A 15,117-nucleotide genomic window follows, 5' to 3' on the forward strand; every position below is an offset into this window, starting at 1 on the left:
ATACCAGGCATCAAGTGATTGTGATAGCCATCTTTGGTCAATGACTTCTTGTATTTGAAAAAAAACAGGTCCTCTTTAAACAGATCAATATGTTTTTGGTTAACTGATGAAGTTGGGACATCCAGTGGTGGCATGTAGGAGGAGGTTGCATGTTGGATGGCTCCTGCTCGAGGCTTAATTTTTTAGAATTCATGCCCGGTCCCAGGGGGAATTGTTCGTTAAATAAATGCATAAGACATAAAGAAGAAGGATGCCCAAAACCAAAAGGAAACCCGCCGTGAGGAAGAGGCGAGTGAAGGTTCGCCCTTGAGTGGAAGGGTCGGTTCGGCAACTGGAAGGATGACAGAGGCTGGGTTGCTGGTTGGGGCCACATTATTCACAGCAGAAAAGGTGACCGAGGTGGTGGCCTTGGAACTTGGAAAACAGTTCGCAAAGCACATAGAGGTGATGAGGAAAGAGATGATGGCAACATTGAACGTGCTGGAGGAGGAGGCAATTGCCCCGATGAAGGCAGTGGTGTCGAGCACATCGGCCGATGTGCGGTAGCAGGGTGAGAAACTAAAGGGAGTGGAGGATGCCTTGTCGCAACACAGCGATCGGCTGGGTTGAGGAGCTGCAGAGGGTGGTGGAGGCCAACAAGGGTTTGCGAGCCAAAGTGGAGCACCTGGAAAACAGAACCAGGCGCCAAAATCTGAGGATCATGGGCCTTCCCGAAGGGATGGAGGGCCCGAGGCCAAGATATTAGTGAAGTTGTTGGGGGAGGGGGAAGATCCCTTGCAGTACGAACTGGACTGGGCTCATAAGGCGTGGAGGCCTAAACCAAAGGCGCCAAGAGCAGTGATTATTTGTTTCCATAGGTACCGCATGAAGAAGAAGGTCCTGAGTTGGGCGAAGCAGAAGCGGGAGGTGCAGTGGGCTGGAATTGGTGTACATAGTGTACATAGATACCAGGACTTTACTGTGGACTTGGTGAGGAGGTGAGCGGCCTTCAGCCAAGTGAAGATGGCACTGTATAACAGCGGTGTGCGGTTCGGCATTGTGTACCCAGCTAAGTTGCGGGTGACCTACAACTCCAAAGACTTTTATTTTGAAACGGTGGAGGCATTTGTGAAGGCAGAAGGACTGGGGCATGTGAGAAATGGGACTGAGTATTGGTCGAACTAAGGGTGGGGGGTGGAGAATTGCATGTAGCTCTATTTGTTATCGCATGTCATTATATGTGCTTAATGAGAGGAAATTGCCTATTTGGACAAGGTAGGAGTTGGGATGTTCTTTTGCAATGACGACTCTTTCCGGTTTGCACTGTGGTTGTGCGTTGAAGAGGATTTCTGTTTTCGTGGGATGGGGTGCGGGGGAGGGGATTGAAGGGGAGTGAGGCCTGGGCAGGGGCATTCACACTGGCTAACTCAAGCTGGCCAGCGAACGGGAGTGTGGTGGGGGGAGGGGCTGCGGCCATCGGAGCCTGGTAGAACAGATTTCGATGGGCCTAGGTGTGGAAAGTCGGAAGAGGGGACTGATACTGGGTGAGGTGTTTTCGAGAGGAAGTGGATAGGAGGATTCTGGGGGGAGTTATGATGATGGTGGATAGGAGGGGCGGGAGGAGGTGGGAGACCCCCGGTTAGGAAAGCTATGTGGAATGTGAGAGATTTGCTGGAGGGAGATTTTCAATGCCATCTTGAGGGTAGTGCTCCTGAACTAGGAACCAGGGCTCCTAGAAGCCATTTTCAGGGGGTCGGACCAGCTCGGGCAGTAGGCGGGTGCAGAGGTAGATGTTTTTAACCTTTGCCTCGCTGATTGCCCGGAGGCAAGTCCTGTTGGGGTGGAGGTCAGCTTCTCCATCATGTGACACAGCTTGGCGGGGGGGCCTACTTGAATTTCTATGACTCTCGGGAAGATGAAGTCTCAGCTGAAGGGGGTGGAGGAAGGGTTTCACAATTCGTAGGGGTTGTTTATTATGCACTTCCGCAAATTGGTTGCCACTGAACATTGGGGGGAGGGGGGACGGGGGTATTGTTGTTTTGGTTACACTATTTACAGATTGATTGTTAATTTGTGTTTTTAATCTGGAATTTCAGGATGGATGTTTTGGTCTGCATATTGAGCGGGTTGTGGTTTGTGTGTGGGGGATTGTTACTGTATGTGTTTTTGTTTGTTTTTTTCTTTGGTTGTTTATTGGTGAAAAAGTTCAAAATGAGGAGAGTAACATGATTTTTTAAAAAACTGCTGAAATTATGGGTGGCAGAGTGGCTAGCACTACTGCCTCGTGGCTTCGATCCTGGCCCTGGGTTACTGTCTGTGTGGAGTTTGTACATTCTCCCCATGTTTGCGTGGGTTTCACCCCCGCAACCCAAAATATGTGGAGGGTAGGTGGATTGGCCACGCTAAATTACCCCTTAATTGGAAAAAAGATTATTGTGTACTCTAAATTTATTTTTAAAAACTGATGAAGTTATAGTCAAGTTTCACTCAGTCAGGGGGCAGCTGCCCCCGATTATGTCAGAGGCAATGATATCGCTCCTCCTAAAGAAGGAAAAAGACCCGCTGCAATGCGGGTCGTACAGGCCCATTTCCCTCCTGAATGTGGATGCTAAGATCCTGGCCAAGGTAATGGCAATGAGGATAGAGGATTGTGTCCCGGGGGTGGTCCATGAGGACCAAACTGAGTTTGTGAAGGGGAGACAGCAGAATACAAATATACGGAGGCTGCTAGGGGTAATGATGATGCCCCCACCAGAGGGGGAAGCGGAGATAGTGGTGGCGATGGATGCCGAGAAAGCATTTGATAGAGTGGAGTGGGATTATTTGTGGGAGGTGTTGAGGAGATTTGGCTTTGGGGACAGGTATATCAGGTGGGTACAGTTGCTGTATAGGGCCCCGATAGCGAGCGTGGTCACGAATGGACGGGGGTCTGACTATTTTCGGCTCCATAGAGGGACGAGGCAGGGATGTCCTCTGTCCCCGTTATTGTTTGCACTGGCGATTGAACCCCTGGCCATGGCACTGAGGGGTTCCAGGAAGTGGAGGGGGGTACTTAGGGGGGGAGAAGAACACCGGGTATCTCTATATGCGGACGATTTGTTGCTATATGTGGCGGACCCGGCGGAGGGGATGCCAGAGATAATGCGGATACTTGGGGAGTTTGGGGATTTTTCAGGGTATAAACTGAACATGGGGAAAAGTGAGTTATTTGTGGTGCACCCGGGGGAGCAGAGCAGAGAGATAGAGGATTTACCGTTGAGGAAGGTAACAAGGGACTTCCGGTACCTGGGGATCCAGATAGCCAAGAATTGGGGTACATTACATAGGCTTAATTTAACACGGTTGGTGGAACAGATGGAGGAGGATTTCAAGAGATGGGACATGGTGTCCTTGTAATTGGCAGGTAGGGTGCAGGCGGTTAAAATGGTGGTCCTCCCGAGATGCCTTTTTGTGTTCCAGTGCCTCCCGGTGATATCACGAAGGCTTTTTTCAAAAGAATTGAGAAGAGCATTATGAGTTTTGTGTGGGCTGGGAAGACCCCGAGAGTGAGGCGGGGTTTCTTGCAGCGTAGTAGGGACAGGGAGGGCTGGCACTACCGAGCCTAAGTGAGTACTACTGGGCCGCCAATGTTTCAATGGTGTGTAAGTGGATGGGAGAAGGGGAGGGAGCGGCGTGGAAGAGAATGGAGAGGGCGTCCTGCAAGGGGACTAGCCTGCAAGCAATGGTGATGGCGCCGTTGCCGTTCTCACAAAAGAAATACACCACAAGCCCGGTGGTGGTGGCTACATTGAGAATTTGGGGGCAGTGGAGACGGCATAGGGGAGGGACGGGAGCTTCGGTGCGGTCCCCGATAAGAAACAATCATAGGTTCATTCCGGGGAGAATGGATGGGGGATTTGGAGCATGGCAAAGAGCTGGGGTAGTACAATTAAGAGATCTATTTGTAGATGGGACGTTTGCGAGTTTGGGAGCGCTGACGGAGAAATATGGGTTGCCCCAAGGGAATGCATTTCGGTATATGCAATTGAGGGCTTTTGTGAGGCAACAGGTGAGGGAATTCCCGCAGCTCCCGACGCAGGAAGTGCAGGATAGAGTGATCTCAGAGACATGGGTGGGGGACGGTAAGGTAGCGGACATATACAGGGAGATGAGGGACGAGGGGGAGATCATGGTAGATGAGCTGAAAGGGAAATGGGAAGAAGAACTGGGGGAGGAGATTGAGGAGGGACTGTGGGCGGATGCCCTACGTAGGGTAAACTCATCGTCCTCCTGTGCCAGGCTAAGCCTGATACAATTTAAGGTGCTACACAGGGCGCATATGACTGGAGCACGCTTAGTAAATTTTTTTGGGTAGAGGATAGGTGTGCGAGATGCTCGAGAGGCCCAGCGAATCACACCCACATGTTCTGGTCATGCCCGGTACTACAGGGGTTCTGGGTGGGGGTGGCAAAGGTGCTTTTGAAGGTGGTGGGGGTCCGGGTCGAACCAAGCTGGGTGTTGGCTATATTTGGGGTTGCAGAAGAGCCGGGAGTGCAGGAGGCGAGAGAGGCTGACGTGTTGGCCTTTGCGTCCCTTGTAGCCCGGCGCAGGATATTGTTAATGTGGAAGGAAGCTAAGCCCCCGGGGGTGGAGACCTGGATAAACGATATGGCAGGGTTCATAAAGTTAGAACGGATTAAGTTTGTGTTAAGGGGTTCGGCTCAGGGGTTCACCAGGCGGTGGCAACCGTTCGTCGACTACTTCACAGAAAGATAGAGGGAATGGAAAAGAAGTAGATAACAGCAGCAACCCAGGGGGGAGGGGGGGGGGGAGAAATCGGACGGACTCTCAGGGATGTTATTGTACATGTATAGGTATTTGGTATATGTAATTGTATATTGGACTGTTGGATTGTAATTTTGGAGAGTATTTATTTTGGACAAGGCCGTTGCCATTTAGTTTTGTTTTTCTTTTGTTTTTGTTTATATATATTATTTATTTATTTGTTTAAAACTGGCCACGGCTATTTATATTGCTTTATTGTTGTGTAAAAGAAACACTACGTATTGTTATGTTTGGCCAAAAAACTCGAATAAAATATATATTTTTTTTAAAAGTTTCACTCAGTCGGACTTCCAGTGGCAGCCATGGGATGAGTGGTCGCACACAAGGTGGCTCCGGCTTGAAGGCATTGAGTTTGGTCCCTTTTACCTGAACTTAGGAGAATTTCGGCAGAAATATGCGGAGAGTAGAGGAGGATTAGATCGCCCCTGGATGGGCATGTCTGCGGGTTACCAAACTCGACAGAAGACAGTGAGGGCCCTGGCTAAGGAGTTCGAGGAGACTGATGGCGCAGTGTCAATTACAAAAATGGTGGAGTCTTGCATGTGTATGAACCTGAGTGCTCTGGTGACAGCCCCGCTGCCATTCGCCCCGAGGACGTATACGAGGGGTCTGGTGGTGGAGCCATCTTTAAAATTTGGAGAAAATGCTGGGAAATCTCAGCAGGTCTGGCAGCATCTGCAGGGAGAGAAAAGCTGAGCTTTCTTGAGCTTTGACAAAGAGTCATCGGACTCGAAGCGTTAGCTCTTTTCTCTCCCTACAGATGCTGCCAGGCCTGCTGAGATTTTCCAGCATTTTCTCTTTCATTTCAGATTCCTACATCCGCAGTAATTTGCTTGTATTTTAAAATTTGGAACCAGCTGAGGCACTTTAAACTGGATCACATGTCGGTGATGACTCCACTTTGTGGGAATCATAGGTTTAGGGCAGCACGGTAGCATTGTGGATAGCAAATTGCTTCACAGCTCCAGGGTCCCAGGTTCGATTCCGGCTTGGGTCATTGTCTGTGCGGAGTCTGCACATCCACCCTGTGTGTGCGTGGGTTTCCTCCGGGTGCTCCGGTTTCCTCCCACAGTCCAAAGATGTGCGGGTTCGGTGGATTGGCCATGATAAATTGCCCTTAGTGTCCAAATTGGCCTTAGTGTTGGGTGGGGTTACTGGGTTATGGGGATAGGGTGGAAGTGTTGCCCTTGGGTAGGGTGCTCTTTCCAAGAGCCGGTGCAGACTCGATGGGCCGAATGGCCTCCTTCTGCACTGTAAATTCTATGATTATACCGGGGGTGGTGGATGGGAAATTAAATGAAATGAAAATCGCTTATTGTCACAAGTAGGCTTCAAATGAAGTTACTGTGAAAAGCCCCTAGTCACCACATTCCGGCGCCTGTTACGGGAATTGAACCGTGCTGCTGGCCTGCCTTGGTCTGCTTTCAAAGCCAGCGATTTAGCCTATAGGAGATGAAGGGTGGAGGGTTTAGAGCGGGTCAGGGACATGTTTGCGGAAGGGAAGTTTGCTGGCTAGAGGAGCTGCGGGAGCGGTTTAAGCTATCATGGGGGAGCGAGTTTAGATATTGGCAGGTGCGGGACTAGTTCCCTCAGGTGGTGGAGTATACACTTTTGGAGAAAATGTTGCTCCTGGATTGTTTTGGGAGGGGGGGGGTGATGGTAGGATTCGGGATATATATTCGTGAAAACGATCAAGCAGAAGGAGGAGTTGGGAAGGGAGATAGGATGGGGATTTTGGTGCGGAGTAATTTGCTGAGTGAACTCAACCTTCTCCAGCACAAGGATGAGTCTGATACAATTTAAGATGGTGCACAGGGTCCACATGACTCGGGCCCGGTTGGATTTTTTCCGGACGCAGAAGACGGGTGCAAGAGGTGTGGGATGGGCCGGCGAACCATGCCATATGTTCTGGGTGTGTGAGAAGTTGGAGACATTTTAGAGGTGGTGTTCGGGAACTTATCGTTGATTCTAGGGGTTGAGATGAGGCCGGACCCAATGATAGCGGTCTTTGAGGTGTCATGTGCCGGCGCTGCTGGAGGGGAAGGGGGCTGATGTCGTGGCCTTTGCTCTCTGATTGCCTGGAAACGGATACTTTTCAATTGGAGGTCGCCCATGCCGCCGGGAGTTGCAGCACGGTTGGGAGACTTGTACGAGTTTCTCAGGTTTAAGAAAATCAAATCTGCCCTAAGGGTCGGAGGAGGTCTTCGAGGTACAGTAGAGGTCGCTCATGGCTATATTTGAAGAGTTGTTTGTCGTGCGGGGAGGGGAGAGGAGGGGGGAATTTTCTCAATATTAGTGGAAGATACTGAAAATGCACAATGCAAAAACTGAATATTCAGCCCACTTGAGGCCATGAAAATGCAGCAGTTTCTGCTACTTGAGCCTAATGCTTACCACATCTGCTATCAATGCAGGCAAATCAGTTCAATGAAGTGGTCTCCAACATAACCAATCAGCAGAGGGCAGTAGAGCGGAGCTGCTGATTGGCTGTTGCAGGGGAAATTTGCATACGTGCACTGTGGTCACCGTAACTTGAAGGTGTACCTGTGCAAGAGACCCTAGCTGTTCAAGTGAAGTCAAGCATCCAGCAGAGGGCAGAGCTTCTACTTCAGTGTTTCCCTCCCTACCCCCTCCTCTAACCAAAAAAAAAAAGCCAACCGCTGTAAGGATCCCAGCCGAGAGGAAGGCTCGAGGGCAGGTAGAAGTAGAAAGAAGTTGAACCGTGACGTCACAGCCTGCAGGTAAGTGATTGACTGATGACTGGTAAGTAGTTTTTCTTTTCCCTGAGGTGTTGTCGTGTGGGGCGCAGTGGTTGCTGAGTGAGTGCTTGCTGAGAAGGGGTGTAAATTTTTAAAAAACTTACTGTAGGGAGTTTCCAGCTGAATCCAGTCGGAGTGAGGACAGAGTGACTGCTGGGTAAGTAGTAAAGATTTAAATTGTTAAAACAGCTGATTGCTATTTTCGTGTGGGGCGCAGTGGTTGCTGGTTAAGTGTTTTGTTTTTAACCTGTATTTAAGTTGGGCAGTTTCTAAACCCTATACACTACACTTGTAGTGTCCCCCACCCTTCCACCTCCTTTAACCTCAGGGGTAGAGTGAATAACAGGTGAAGTAGGCCATTTTCCAAGACCATATTTTTATCTCATCAAACATTCTTCATTTATGAAACTGTTTTATTGGACTGATTGGCACCGTTTAACATTTATTGGACTGTTTTATTGGACTGATTGGCACCGTTTAGAATATAATGTGCCCACAATGCAGAAGGGGACACCCGGATGGACATTTGTTTAAATCCCCTTCTGCACTGATGTAAGACACTTGTTCTGCCCAGCAATAGCACAAAGCTGCATCTTAAAACGGCCCCATGGCCAGGAGATCGGTATATCTGCGAGTCAAGACCCTGGCAGTGGGATATATGGCACAACTGTATTGCAAAGACGTATGAAAGAATGAAATAATATATTAATAAAATGGCCAAGGCAGGCAAAGAAACCAGAATAGAAGGAATAAAAGAAATGTATAGATTAGATTAGCGTCCCCCACACACACAGCAGGACAAAGACGACATTAACACCTCATCTAGCAAACACAGAAACAAAAGCATAGCACAGCCACAGATATCGGAGGTCGATTTAGTTAAGGAGACACATCAGGGAGATAATGGGAAACACATTAGAGAAGGGAAGGACACCGGAGCAAGCACAGATAATCTCATCAACACGAACACAATCCATACAGATGCAAATTGACAAGGGAGGGACACCGGAGCGAGCACAGATAATCTCATCAACACGGACACACACCATGCAGAAGCAAATTGACAAAGATGCATATTCTCAGTTTAAACCTGTCTGAGAGATCTAAATCAAAACTACCCTTTAACTATTATATATGAGCAAATGTTCCCGCTCGAATTTGGATTCCTATAAAAATCCAGAGCGAATGTGTAATTGTTGAGCTCAACGTGGACCAAGCCACTGTTTCTGAGCTGGCTGCGTGGGTCTCCCTGAAGGCTTCAGTAATTGTACAATAAAGAACAACGCTTTGAACCTGGCCTTGAGACTCGGCCTCATGACTGCACTGGTACACGGGATTTTTCCCTACAACACAGGTAAGCTCTTTCTTTCTTTCTTTTTTTTTCTAGAGGGGATGGCAGGGAAGACAGTGCAATGTTCCTCCTGCAGAATGTTTGTGGTAAGGGACGCCATCAGTGTCCCTGCTGATTTCAACTGTGGGAAGTGCACCCATCTCCAGCTCCTCAGAAACCGCATTAGGGAACTGGAGCTGGATGAACTTCGGATCATTTGGGAGGCAGAGGTGGTTATAGATAGAAGCTTCAGGGATGTAGCTACTCCGAAGAATAAAGACAGATGGGTGACGGTGAGAGGGGCTGGTAGGAAGCAGTCAGTACAGGGATCCCCTGTGGTCGTTCCCCTTAGTAACAAGTATACCGCTTTGGATACTGTTTGGGGGGGGCGGGGGGGGGGGGGTACTTCCCATGGTAAGCCATGGGGTACAGGTCTCTGGCACAGAGTCTGTCCCTGTTGCTCAGAAGGAAGGGGGGAGAGGAGTAGAGCATTAGTCATTGGAGACACCATAGTTAGGGGAATAGATAGGAGATTCTGTGGGAACGAGAGACTCGCGGTTGGTGTGTTGCCTTCCAGGTGCCAGGGTCCGTGATCCGTGATGTCTCGGATCGTGTTTTCGGGATCCTTAAGGAGAAAGGGGAGCAGCCCCAAGTCGTGGTCCACATAGGTACCAACGACATAGGTAAGAAAAGGGATAGGGGTGTATGGCAGGAATTCAGGGAGCTAGGGTGAAAACTTAGATCTAGTACAGAGTTATTATCTCAGGGTTATTACCCGTGCCACGTGCTAGCGAGACGAGGAATAGGGAGAGAGAGTTGAACACGTGGCTACAGGGAAGGTTTCAGATTTCTGGATAATTGGGGCTCATTCTGGGGTCGGTGGGACCTCTACAAACGGGATGGTCTACACCTGGACCAGAGGGGTACCAATATCCTGGAGAGTAAATTTGCTAATGCTCTTCGGGAGGGTTTAAACTAGTTCAGCAGGGGATTGGGAACCTGAATTGTAGCTCCAGTATACACGAGATCGAGAATAGTGAGGTCATGAGTAAGGTTTCAAATTTGCAGGAGTGTACCGGCAGGCAGGAAGGTGGTTTAAAGTGTGTCTTCTTCAATGCCAGGAGCATCCGGAATAAGGTGGGTGAACTTGCGGCATGGGTTGGTACCTGGGACTTTGATGTTGTGGCCATTTCGGAGACATGGATAGAGCAGGGACAGGAATAGTTGTTGCAGGTGCCGGGGTTTAGATATTTCAGTAAACTCAGGGAAGGTGGTAAAAGAGGGGGAGGGGTGGCATTGTTGGTCAAAGACAGTATTACGGTGGCAGAAAGGACGTTTGATGAGGACTCGTCTACTGAGGTAATATGGGCTGAGGTTAGAAACAGGATTGGAGAGGTCACCCTGTTAGGGGTTTTCTATAGGCCTCCGAAAAGTTCCAGAGATGTAGAGGAAAGGATTGCAAAGATGATTCTAGATAGGAGCGAAAGCAACAGGGTAGTTGTTATGGGGGACTTTAACTTTCCAAATATTGACTGGAAACGCTATAGTTCCGAGTACTTTAGATGGGTCCGTTTTTGTCCAATGTGTGCAGGAGTGTTTCCTGACACAGTATGTAGATAGGCCAACGAGAGGCGAGGCCATATTGGATTTGGTACTGGGTAATGAACCAGGAGAGGTGTTAGATTTGGAGGTAGGTGAGCACTTTGGTGATAGTGACCACAATTCGATTACGTTTACTTTAGTGATGGAAAGGGATAGGTATATACCGCAGGGCAAGAGTTATATCTGGGGGAAAGGCAATTATGATGTGATGAGGCAAGACTTAGGATGCATCAGATGGAGAGGAAAACTGCAGGGGATGGGCACAATGGAAATGTGGAGCTTGTTCAAGGAACAGCTACTGCGTGTCCTTGATAAGCATGTATCTGTCAGGCAGGGAGGAAGTGGTCGAGCGAGGGAACCGTGGTTTACTAAAGCAGTCGAAACACTTGTCAAGAGGAAGGAGGCGGCTTATATAAAGATAAGACATGAAGGTTCAGTTAGGGCGCATGAAGGTTCAGTTAGGAGTTACAAGTTAGCTAGGAAGGACCTAAAGAGAGAGCTAAGAAGAGCCAGGAGGGGACATGAGAAGTCTTTGGCAGGGAGGATCTAGGATAACCCGAAAGCTTTCTATAGATATGTCAGGAATAAAAGAATGACTAGGGCAAGAGTAGAGCCAGTAGTGGGAAGTTGTGCGTGGAGTCCGAGGAGATAGGAGAGGTGCTAAATGAATATTTTTCGTCAGTATTCATACAGGAAAAAGACAATGTTGTCGAGGAGAATACTGAGATTCAGGCTACTAGACTAGAAGGGCTTGAGGTTCATAAGGAGGAGGTGTTAGCAATTCTGGAAAACTCTGGTGCTGCCGCATTTGGAGTATTACGTGCAATTCTGGTCGCCGCATTATAGGAAACATGTGGAAGCATTGGAGAGGGTGCAGAGGAGATTTACCAGAATGTTGCCTGGTATGGAGGGAAGATCTTATGAGGGAAGGCTGAGGGACTTGAGGCTGTTTTCATTAGAGAGAAGAAGGTTAAGACGTGACGTAATTGAGGCATACAAGATGATCAGAGGATTAGATAGGGTGGACAGTGAGAGCCTTTTTCCTCGGATGGTGATGGCTAGCACGAGGGGACATAGCTTTAAATTGAGGGGAGATAGATATAGGACAGATGTCAGAGGTAGGTTCTTTACTCAGAGTAGTAAGGGCGTGGAATGCCCTGCCTGCAACAGTAGTGGACTCGCCAACACTAAGGGCATTCAAACGGTCATCGGATAGACATATGGACGATAAGGGAATAGTGTAGATGGGCTTTAGGGTGGTTTCACAGGTCAGCGCAACATCGAGGGCCGAAGGGCCTGCACTGCGCTGTAATGTTCTATGACCAAAGCACTCTGATCATCTTATTCATAGTCTAACACAGAGTCATGGGTTCCTGCAGCACTTAATACAAGTGCAGAGTAAAAGAAGTGAGTGTTGGCAACCAAATTCAGTATCTTTCAATCATGAAATAATAAACTATGGGTGAACTTTGCTTAATTCACATAATTTGAAGGTTCATCACATTTTCAACCTTGAACAAAGTTACATTTTAGAAATACTCACTTATTTTGCAGCTTAAAATCCACCAATGTGGTATGCAGAAACTGAAGAACTATAAAGTAAAGTAGAAATTATTACAAAAGTCATTTTACAAATTACCTGTAAATTCCATGCTCATCTGCAACTAGTCATTTCTGGACTTGATCATTTTTTAACAGAATGGATTTGGATTACAGGCATCCTACTAATATTGTTGCTTTAAATAATATACACTCTTAAGTTTATTTTTTTAATAGGCTCCCAGGTTAAAGGTGGTTAAACATGGTTATTTCTCCCAGAGTTTGAACAACAAATAATGCATGAGGATTCAGAAAGGCATTTATAACTAGTTTTTGAAAGCCCCTTGATCGGTCTGTGGGACAGAGGGCACCATCCAATAGCCACACTGCGCTGAAAAAGCAGTGCGCCAGCGGTGCAGCGTGGCCAATGAAAGCCGGCAGACCTCGCTCCCGGGATCTACCCGGCTCGTAATGTCTGGCGAGATCCAATGTGACCTTGCAAGGCGTTGCAATGTAAATCCCGCCCATTGTGGGCAGGATCACTTTTTGGCAAATCTGCATTAAAGAGCGAGACAGCCAGTCTGACTCAAATGTTGCAGATTCCCGAGGTACCTGAGCCTTTGGGATTCATCCCCTTCGCCTCAAGACTTCGGGCGAGCGCCGTTCAGCACTGGTTCCCACAAACGGGGACTGCACTCGTAGAGGTTGCCATGGGGATTGGAGGCCCCCAGCTGCATGCCCTTTCAGCAGGGTGGTGCCCTGGCACTGTCACCTGGGTGCCAGCCTGGCAATGCCAAGGTGCCATGGTGGTGTTGCCAGGTGGCACAGGCACCACCAGGGTGCCAGGTTGGCACTGCACTGCCGGGTCTCTCCCATAGTGCATTCGGGCTGGAAGGGAGGTCTGAGTTCGTTTTGGGGCCCTCGTAGATCAGGACACCATTTATAAATGGCATCCTGATCTCTCGCTACACTGTATGAAAAGGTGCAATGTGTGGCCTTACACAATCCCCATTCAGGCCACTGATACAACGTGAGTCGCATTGAATAGCCATGTGTTTTTGGCACTACAAGCGCCGGGAAACACGTGGCTAAACGTGCTCGCTAGGAGCCTTTGTTCCCTTTTGGAGAATCGCACCCAGACAGTGTTTTTAAGAACAAACACAGGCAAGAACGGAGTCCGGCTTTTGAAGATGGAGCTGCAAATGGCAAAAGGCTGCAAAAGGCAATAAGGATCTTCATTAGTGTCACAGGTAGGCTTACACTAATACTGCAATGAAATCACGGTGAAAAGCCCCTAGTCACCACATTCCGGCGCCTGTTCGGGTACACCGAGGGAGAATTCAGAATGTCCAATTCACCTAACAAGTCTTTCGGGACTTGTGGGAGGAAAACGGAGCACCCGGAGTAAACCCACTCAGACATGGGAAGAATATGCAGATTCCACACAGACAGTGACAAATGCATTGGTCAATGCTTCTTCCCTGCGACTGCAGAGGATAATTCTGATTAAGCAACTAGAATAACCCACTGAATTGGGTGTAGAAGCACGTTCTTTATTTTGTTTAATTGTGCAGATACAAGTGGAATTGTTTGAAGAAAGCAACTGATTGTATCTATTATTCTGTGCATTTCACTTTAATATGGAATTAAGCAGTTTCCAATTCAGATCAAAATTTGCCTTTGCTAGCCTCTGTCCTCTTTCAGTGAGATTGAAGAAACAAGGACACAAAAGACATTGATATCCAATCCCGATTACAAGCAGCTATTGCACAAGTAGCAATAAGGTAGTGCGAGTCAATTTCCATAAAACGAAAATGCTCACACTGCTTCAACAAACAACTAATGTTGCTGAAATCTCTAAGCTATTAACAATCCAAATTTGTGACAAAATCAAATTTAATCCCCCCCTGCAAAGTAAAGCATTTCAATTAGTCTTAATCAACTGTCCATTAGCGGTCACAAATATTAGAGTTAGGTCATTGAACCAACAGAAAATGTGGTTAAATTAATCAGCTTGACACTGAAGACAAGCGTCACACTGTGTTGCACATGGAAAGTCAAGACTTTCCTCTTCAAGGAAAGTGGGATGATTGCAACAAAATAAAATGGACATGTGTCAGAGAAAAATGTTCACATCAAAATACAAAACACAACAACCTACCCTCCAGATAAACATACTGCATGCACTTTTCACCTGTGAAGGTAGAAAACAAATCAGAGTGGTTATTTTATTGAACATGCATCACAATTAGAAATGAAAAATGTCAAATCTTATCATGCAATTTCCTGTTCGTTCAAGTCCAAGATCTCAGATCAGCCTTTTCTTTCTCTAAAACCTTCAGATTTAAAAAATCTACAGCGCGGAAAAACCTAATTACTTTATGATAGAAGAAATAAGAAAGAATATTTCCATTTGTTGGGAAGTGAATTGGAATGATCAATTTTAAATTATCACAAGGAAAAAGAATAAGGAGTCGGGTTGGGGGAAAGTCATCACAAAGTGTTAAGAGTCAGAGATAATTACATTTCTGAGGAAAACTGGATAAACATTTGAAGCAAGGATACAAAGAGAAATGTAGAACAGTAGAATTAGATATGGATTGCTTTAAGCAAAGAACCAATAGACATGATGGGCTACTTAATGTACAGAAGTTAGGAGGCTAAGTCTATGCACAAGTCAACTACATAGCCACCAAAGAACACAAGATGTAGAAGGAGCATCAACTTTTAACAAGGCCATGTAAAGTCCTGAGTATAAAATTTTTCAAGCTCATGGACTTGATCAATCTTACCCAGGCTAAAATTCTCCATACACGCTGCAATGGAATCAATCACCTTCCTAACATGGGATTTATCCACTGTCAACAGTTCTTCCCTCAGGCAATTGATGAGACAGCTAATCACTTTTTCCTTGAGGTTTTCAGGAATGCCGCTCAGTGCACTGCAAAAGAACATTGGTGCTGAGTTTTAATAAGCCTTTTACGTGAAAAGATTTAAAATAAATATCTTGGTGTGGGTGTGCTTTGTTTTTAAATATTTAAATGTAGCACAAAACCTACTTTATGTGGAAGCCACCACACAACA

The 15,117-nt window shown here is 47.3% G+C and overlaps 1 protein-coding gene across 5 annotated transcripts in view; it reads right to left on the reverse strand.

The window, feature by feature from the left end:
* Window positions 1–15,117, reverse strand: part of thada (THADA armadillo repeat containing) — an 820,576-nt gene that overhangs the window by 762,404 nt on the left and 43,055 nt on the right. For 4 of the 5 annotated variants that reach the window (XM_072510443.1, XM_072510470.1, XM_072510461.1 and 1 more), the window contains exons 4-6: window positions 14,826–14,974; window positions 14,195–14,227; window positions 12,038–12,086 (exon numbers count right to left, since the gene is read on the reverse strand). In XM_072510443.1, the coding sequence (XP_072366544.1) occupies window positions 12,038–12,086; window positions 14,195–14,227; window positions 14,826–14,974 (231 nt within the window). The remainder of the gene's footprint in view (window positions 1–12,037; window positions 12,087–14,194; window positions 14,228–14,825; window positions 14,975–15,117) is intronic. The other variant, XM_072510451.1, reaches the window with a different exon arrangement.

Source organism: Scyliorhinus torazame, chromosome 1 (assembly GCF_047496885.1).
Source record: "Scyliorhinus torazame isolate Kashiwa2021f chromosome 1, sScyTor2.1, whole genome shotgun sequence".
Lineage (NCBI taxonomy): Eukaryota > Metazoa > Chordata > Chondrichthyes > Carcharhiniformes > Scyliorhinidae > Scyliorhinus > Scyliorhinus torazame.